At 28.1% G+C, this 8,355-nt stretch overlaps 3 protein-coding genes across 3 annotated transcripts; 1 reads left to right on the top strand and 2 right to left on the bottom strand.

Moving 5' to 3' along the window:
* Window positions 1–14: 14 nt before the first annotated feature.
* EIN_339630 (hypothetical protein) lies at window positions 15–565 on the bottom strand (the record flags this gene model as incomplete). Its single annotated transcript, XM_004256985.1, has 3 exons — window positions 15–188; window positions 245–331; window positions 395–565. Coding segments are annotated over 3 exons (432 nt in total), but the record flags the coding sequence as incomplete, so codon positions are not given.
* A 51-nt stretch (window positions 566–616) lies between these two features.
* Window positions 617–989, bottom strand: EIN_339620 (hypothetical protein; the record flags this gene model as incomplete). Its single annotated transcript, XM_004256984.1, has 2 exons — window positions 617–782; window positions 811–989. 2 exons carry the CDS (start codon window positions 987–989, stop codon window positions 617–619), a joined length of 345 nt encoding a protein of 114 aa, XP_004257032.1.
* Window positions 990–7,164: 6,175 nt separating this feature from the next.
* Window positions 7,165–8,247, top strand: EIN_339610 (hypothetical protein; the record flags this gene model as incomplete). The annotated part of the gene is made up of 1 exon (XM_004256983.1): window positions 7,165–8,247. One exon carries the CDS (start codon window positions 7,165–7,167, stop codon window positions 8,245–8,247), a length of 1,083 nt encoding a protein of 360 aa, XP_004257031.1.
* Window positions 8,248–8,355: the final 108 nt, after the last annotated feature.

Below are 8,355 nucleotides of genomic sequence, written 5' to 3'. Positions count from 1 at the left end.
TTAAGTGACGAGACTTGTGCATTGAGTGCTTTGACTTGGTCTTCCATCTTCTTTCTTCTATCAGATTGGTCCGCGGCAGTCTTCTCAGCCTCCGCTTTGTCGTCCAATGCCATCTTCTTTTGTGCTTCAAGTGCTTTAATCTGTGATTCATAATTCTCAATCTTAGAAGCGTCTTCAACAGATTGCTTCTTCAATCCTTCTTAGCAACATCAAGTTGAGTGTTCTGATCTTTCAACACAGCAACCTCATTCTCTAAATAAGCAATGTCGTCTTCCTTCTCGTGCAATTGTTTCTCGAGATCCTTTGAATTGTCTTCTTCGGCCACTAGCTTCTTTTTCAAGTCAGAAATTTCGCCTACCTTATCTTAAATGTTTTTGTTCAACTCGGTGATGACACTATCCCTCTTAACAATAGTCGCTTTGTGCTCAGTAATTTCATCTTGAAGTCTTTGATTATCAGCTTCAAGTAATTTGTACTCAGTGGTTAACTTGCTCAAGTCTTCCTTTCCTCTCTTAATATCACCTTGGAGTTCCTCAATGTGTTTTTGGTCTTCTTGTGACTTCATACCAACCCCATCAAGTGGTATCTTCTTTGACTCAATATCTTCTTTAAACTTTTAGACTAAAGCTTCCAAGTCGACGTTCTTGATTTTCATTTCAGAAAGTACCTTCTCAGCGGCTTCTCTCTTTGTAATTTCTTCAGCAAGCTTCTTCTTCAAAGCTTCAAATTCTTTGTCCTTAGTTGCGAGTTCCTCATCAACTCTTCTTCTCTTGAGAATTGGTCTGATTTTTGGAACAATCTGAACCAAACCCAATTTCTGAATTGGTACCAAGTGTGGATGGTGTCTTGAATGACAGTAATAGCAATCTGTTCATCGAGTTTCTGTTCAACAAGTTTTCTTTGTGCGACGGCTTATAATTATAAACGACTTTATTTAAAAACAAAACACAATACATAATAACACATTCTGTTCCAATATCATAAACCATGTTATTTGTAATTGTTGAAAAATTACCCAAAAAATAAATAGCTTTCAACCCTATGTGCCACAACGTGCAATTTTTATTATGAGAATATTATTTGACAAATAAAAGCTCATCATATCTTTTCGTGTATATTCGAAAATAATATCTTGAATTGTCAACTTATTAAGAGTGTCCACGTAAATTAAAACTGAAGTGCTATTTGAGATCCACACTTTATGACTGTAATAGGCAAGTTGATATACAATATCTTTTCTTTATAATGAATATAATACTCACCCTCTTCATCTAATTTTTCTACCAAATTATAAATAGAATTGCATTCCACTGGCCATCTCCTAAAAATCTTTATTACCCACAACTCAATCGATAGTTACTGTTTTTTGATTTTAAACAATGTAAATAAACCGTTCAATTTTATGTATAACACTGAAGGTTGTTGACCTTTTTTTCAAAAAGTATTATTTTATTTTGGATAAGGTAAGAATCTTTTCTTTGACATTTTTTTATAAATTATTTATTGTTTTTGTTGTTTTTAAATATAACTGGGAAAAGTTGGAATAGTAAAAAATATAATAAAACAATATGTCAAGCATTTCACTATCGTCAATGCTTTTTCTCTCTTTGTTGTATATTTTTATTTTATTTAATTTAACACGTTTCCTTCACTCCCTTTTTTTTAATAAACTAAAAGAAAAAAAAAATTTTTTTTGCCATTCTTAAAAAAAACATCACCAAACCTGTTTCATTTATTTACAACTTTTTTGCCACACAACTTTTTCTCTAAAAAACTTAAAAATAGGATTCAATTCCGATTATTTAGTCGTTTATTTATAACGGAAATATTTATGCATACAAAAACGGGAAATTAGAAATAAATTACCAAAGGTTCCTGTTTATTTTAAGATCATCCAATAAACACAAACTGTCTTTATAGGTTGTGTTGATTTGTTTTTTCTGTCTGTTTTTTCATTTTTTCTGACTTTGTTTTTTGCGCAGCCTCGTCATGTGTTGTTTTCCTAATCTTTCTTATCGCTCGCCAGAGCTTTAGTCCATCCGAAAAGTTCTCGTGGTTGCTCGTTTGGCCAAGACAGTAGCTGCAAATAGAAGTGAGATGTTTTTTACAAGATCCACGATTACAAACAAAGCATTTTTTCTTCGTTCTCAAAACATCACAGTGCCTTGCCTTGCCTTTCCTCTCTGTCCCGGTTTCTTTTTCTCGTTAATTGAAGATGATTGATTGGCATCCTCTTCGATCTCCATTGCATTCATTCGCTCACAACAACACGAAAACCAAACAACACGTTTGTCATAGTTTTTGCTGTCAATACTGGGCACCTCAATTTTTTTATCACAAAGCAAATCCATTTGACACTTTTTCCAAAAAATTTGACTTTGGTTTTGTTCAATTTCAGTTCTTTTCCCGAAATTGTCCACAATATAATCAGAACACAACAGTTTGGCCAAATTTCTCAAAATAATGCCATGTTCAATTTTTTCATCGTAAATTCTATTCACAACGAAACTATTTGTCATTGACGTCTCCACTATATTTTTGAAAAGTGCAAATGTACAACGAGAAGAACGGAAAGGAACAAGATATTCTGCACAAAAAAGTTAAAAATATCGACTGGATATTTCATTTTGTTGTAAACATTGTTCATATTTGTCTTTTTTCTATTTGTAGACTGTTCCCAAAATCCTGAGTTTTCAAGGAATGTAGTTGCTATTGATACCGTTTTTGTTTTGTTGGGGTTAAAAGTGTTTAGAACAATTGGAGAACTTTCCCAAAATTTGTTAAATGAAGGATTGTCTTTCTTTTCTCTATCAATAATTTCTTCTAGTTCTTTTATTTTATTTTCCCGATTTTGTACATCTTCTGTTGTCTCTTCAATGTATTTTTTCTTTTTGTGTGTTTTTATCGTTTTTTGTTTGTTTTCTTCATTTTTTGCTTTCTCTGCTTCTTTTTTTCTTTTGTATTATTTTTAATTTCATTTCATTATCCGTTAGTTTTTGGTCCCATCCTTCAGGTAAAATTTTTGATTTGCGTACAGTCCCAATAACTTCCACTCTTTGTGCCTTCCATATCGCAAGGTGTTCAATTTCGATAAAACGTGAATCCATTTGTATTTTTAGAACATCATTTTCATTTTCTTTTTTGACACCCTCAATTAACTTATCTGCCAAAGTTCTCCCGATGTGACCATTCGAGTTAATACACCCTTTGTAATATTGGAACATATTAACACAAATGTTTGTTTTTGTGTCAACAATCAAAAGATATTCGAAACCCCTACGAATTGGTTTGTTTGGATTAAAAATAACGTCATGTGCACGTCCAAGAAATTTGCACATTCTTTCGTCAATACATAGCAATTCACCAGGAAAACACACGTTTTGCAAATTTTTTTCAAAAATTTGTGTTATTTTTAGAATACCGACCTGGTGCTCACCTATTTTTAGAAGATCTTTACGTTGTTCTTTATTGTCACATCTAAAATAGCGGAACAATTGGGCAAAACGTGATTTTTTAAAACACATTTGAACAAAATCCACACCAATTTCACTATCAAATGCGTTTTCGAGAGAATTTTGCCATCGTATACTTGCCAAATAAATTAGCACACCCACAAATGCCAAAACTTCATTATAGTTTGTTAGTTGAAAAACAGTCTTACGTTTCGTATCTTCATGGGATTTTTGATTGATTCCGTTTACAATTATTGTAATTATATCAGGTGATAAATAATGAAGGAAAATTTTTAAAGGATTTTTCAATATTTTTTCATCCAAAATCCATTTTGGGTTTCTGCACTCTGATTTAAATTTCTCAAAATCAAAAAAATCATCAGAAATTGTTCTTTTTTCCAATCAATTGTGGGTGTTGGGCTTTGCTATTTATAAACTTTGTTTTTGAACATTTTAACTATTGTAAATAAAAAACAATTAAATTAACATAGTTTCAATCATGAAAACCAAACTATTTGTTGTGAATAAATCAATGGCTGAGTTGAGTCCGTTGAATTGGTAAATTGGGACGAAGAAATTTGTGAAGCGGCAGAGAAAACAAGCTGAGAGGAAGAAACACAATGTTGTGAAGGTTCAGTTATAGTGGACAAGCCAGTTGTTTCTATTAGAGACTCTACATCTTGTTGTTGATGGGTCATCAAAAAGGTGTTTCCCACATCAATTGTCAACTTCTCAAAATTCTCTTTTTCATCGTCTGAAAACATTTCGTCTTCATCTATTATTATGTTTGTTTCGCAATCCATTTTGTTTTATTTTGTTTTGTTTTTGTGTTTTTAAAAAGAATAAAAAACAATTACATAATGTTTAGATTAATTGCTTTTAAGTATATTCAGATCTGTTATTATTTGAATACTTACAGATGGTGCTTTTTGAATTAGAATTGAACTTGACAGTAATAGCTGGTCTGTGACTTTTGAATTTCATTGAAAACTGCCGAATAATATTAGTATAAAACAGAAGTCGCTGAAAAATTAACTGATTGTGTTTGTTGTATGATATTCTGAAAACGATGCATAATAGTTATTAAGTATAGTAATAAATATGAATAAAACAACAATCAACAACTCATAATTATTTAAATAATTAAATATTTAATTATCATTTTTGAAATTCAATGTTTAAATGTAAGCATATTTTACTATTTAATATATTATTTTTTATTTCCCATTTTTCTGTTTGTTGTGGGGCAAAATGAATATTTTGGTTAATTTTTCGTGGATGAAAAAAAACAAAAATAATCTAACGTGTTAATGTAAATCAGTGCCACCAAAAAAAATTATTGGAAGTGAATTTTGAAAATTTTGTTCCAATCCATCAAAATTTTAAATGTGGTGGTGGAAAAAAATTAATTCCAATAAATAAATAACATTTTAAGGTTTATAGAAATGTTATTCGATAAACCTCCAAAGATAAATATATAACGTCAGTTACAAAAATAAAGAAGGCAAAAATAGCAACATAAAAATGACCAATTAAAAGTATAAATAAGGTTTAAAACATTAAACATAACTTTATTTATATACTTTTATTTTTGTTTTAATTTATAATTCTTTGCAATGTTTAGCAAACATAAATTGTTAAAATGAGTTAATTAATTAAAGTCGACCAGAAAATTGTCGTACACCAAAAAAACTCATACACTTCATAAAATAGAATTTATTTTCTTCATCAGTCTAAAATTGTATAAATTTGCGGGCACTTGTCATGTTTTAAGAAAATTCGTTATTCTTGGAATTTACAAATTGAAGAAAACTATTAATATAATAATTGTATTATTATTTTTTATAGCAAATTGAAACAAAAACATTTTATATTATGGAATAATTTCATTTTTGTATTTTTTATTAAATAATAATATAACTATTATCTACTAAAGTAAAGAGGTTAATAATCAGCATATTGTTTGCTATATATTATAGTTTTATTTGATTAAAGATTTGGATTTTTTTAATAACGTCTATATCCCAGTTTTTAAAGCATTATATAAATTGTCTATTATTTTTTTAATTATTAACATTAATAATAATTAATAATTTTAGTTAAAAAAACAAATAAATTATTACTAATTATAATTATTTATATAATATATTTAATACTCGCAGGTTTATGATATATATTATTTTACTAATGATTGCATTTAATTAATAAATAATTACGGCACTTATATTAAAAATGGTAATTTTAAAAATGATTTTAAATTTTTTGGGTTAAAAAATCTTCCCATTGTTTAAATGAAATTCACTTCCAATAAAAACATACCTTTTGGTGGCACTGCTTTAACCCTTAACGACTGAAAATTTTTTATTTTTTTTTCTTTTTTTTTCAGAAAAAAATTTTCAAAAAATAATTTCACTTTTCCAAAAAAAATGAAAATAATGGCGAAATTTTATGAACACTTCAGAACGAATATTGATATTTTCGATAAAAAATAAACCCATCTTGTTTTAACCCTTCCAATACCAGAAATATATATGTTATAACACGCATATAGATCGATATAAATTATAATTTGTAAACTAAAAGTTATTCTAAATTAAACAGTATTTAGTTTTAATATTGTAGTTTTCAGTTCATGTTTGATGTATCATTTATAATATATAAAAAGTTTGCACGTTTTATTTTTGTATGTTATATAAATTAAAAGTCTAACACAGTTGTGTCATACATATTAGTTATAAAATATATATTATAATAATTTAGAGTAATGTATATAAAGGTTTTTTCTTTAAAATGTGAAAAAGGTAGTAATGTTATTCATATACATTTAATTTATTTTGTGTAATGAAAACGAATTTTTTAAAACGATAGTTAAGAAGAAAAATTTCGTAAATATATCTCGTATACATATGATTCTCAACAAAAGTTCATAAAGTGAGAACGCTAATAATCAGTGTGGTTGCACAACTAATATCATAATATTTAATTGTTTGTTACATATATTAAAATTCAATAAAATGTCAACTTTTTTACACGTTATTTACAAAACATCAAAACATTTACAATATAAACTAAATTAAAATAATTACTTTTGGAATTTTCAAAGTATGACGTATCACTTGTTTTTCAATAAAAGAATTTTTATCAGAATTTTATTTGATACTTTTTTCTTATTTTAAAACTCTGTTTTTAGAAAGACTTATAATGTATAGTTTATTATACTACACACAAATTATTGATATAAAAAGAAAAAATTTTAAAACTAGAAAATAATAACATGAAATTTCGTCAAGTTTTCCTCACAGAAAAAATGAACCTTTTTTCAACAAAAATACGATTTTAGGTCAAAATTTACTATTAATTTGTAGTAAATTTAATTATTTTTTACTAATAATTTTGTTTCCTGGTATTTCCCATGGTTGTTAAAAGTTTAAAGCGTTTTTTGCGTTTCTTTACTCTAAAATACACTCAAAATGAATAAGATTATATTAAGTAAACATTTTTTTTGGAAATTCCTGGTACTGGAAGGGTTAAAAAAATTAATATAAAAATGTGTTTTTTTATTGAATTAAAGAATTTATACAAACCAAACAAAAATTGTTTTTATTTGTATATAATTATTTTTTAATATAAATCAAATTTTTAAAAATAAAAAAAGTCAAAATTCAAACTTGATGATATAAATAACACAAGCTTTATTAACTTGAAGCAATAAATGAGTGTTATACGCCTAGAGATGATATACCAAGCCAATGTAGTGTTATACATTGATCGAGAAACCACATTAAGAAATTATCGCCTTGTTAATAAACGAGCACATGAAGCGATTCGCTGTCTAAAAGTAAATCCACGTTCAATATATTTAGGGTACAACTTCCTTTTTAACTTCTTTCCACGTCTCAACACACTCACTGGTAATTTGAACACTATGGTGCGCTCCCTCACACAAAAGCAGATAAATCAAATCACGTGGTTTGATTGTGCGTGTGCTGTGATATTTCCAGAAACCTTTGACAATACAATTCTAAGTAAAATCATTACAATTTCAATACCCAAAGAAAGCATTTGTTATGTCCAAACACACTGCCCAAAAGTAAGAAAAATAGTGGTAACACTCGACGACGATTATTCATTTGAAAATTTAAAATTCCGAATGTTACAAAAACTTGTGATAAAGAAGTCAATCAATGAAAAACTAAAAATTAAACTGATTAACTTCGTTACGACCAACCCAGACGTTTCAATTGGAATATTTAATATCCAAAGTGACGAAATTGACATTGACATAAATTTGAACGAAAAATACCACAGCATTTGCATCAAAGATATCACAAAAGATGTAGTAAATAAAATTGTTACACCTAACACACTACAACATGTAAACAAAGAAACTCCATTTTTTGAAAAACCAAAAATGTTTGTGAAAAATTTCAATGAAAAATTTCTTAATTTTGACCAACTTTTAAAGTCGTCGTATTTGGGCGATGACTGCAAAAGTTATGTGTTCACCTTGAATATCAGTTTTGGTCAAAATAACATTCAAAACATGGATTTGACTAAATTGAATAGATTAAATACAATTTCTATGCACTTTGACAAAACCGTTGAGACAACAGTAACGATGCCAACCCAAAATATATTCCAAAATTTAAGTATATTCAATTTCGTGTCGAAGTCGCCAAATACAATCCATTTTATCGGTATAGAAAGATGCCCCGAATTGAAAGAAGTTAAATATCACTGCTCATTTACACCCATACACTCAATTTACAAAAATGTGATTTCAAGTTGGTGTTAAATCACACGGGAAAAGAAATTGCTAATGGTTACTTCCTTTCCCGTTCGTCATACAGCCGTTGTATGGTAAAAGGATTGGTTAATATAATGAAAATACATTAAAAACACC

Source organism: Entamoeba invadens, assembly GCF_000330505.1.
Source record: "Entamoeba invadens IP1 unplaced genomic scaffold scaff_1105074724569, whole genome shotgun sequence".
Lineage (NCBI taxonomy): Eukaryota > Evosea > Mastigamoebida > Endamoebidae > Entamoeba > Entamoeba invadens.
This window is presented reverse-complemented; position numbering and strand designations above follow the sequence as displayed.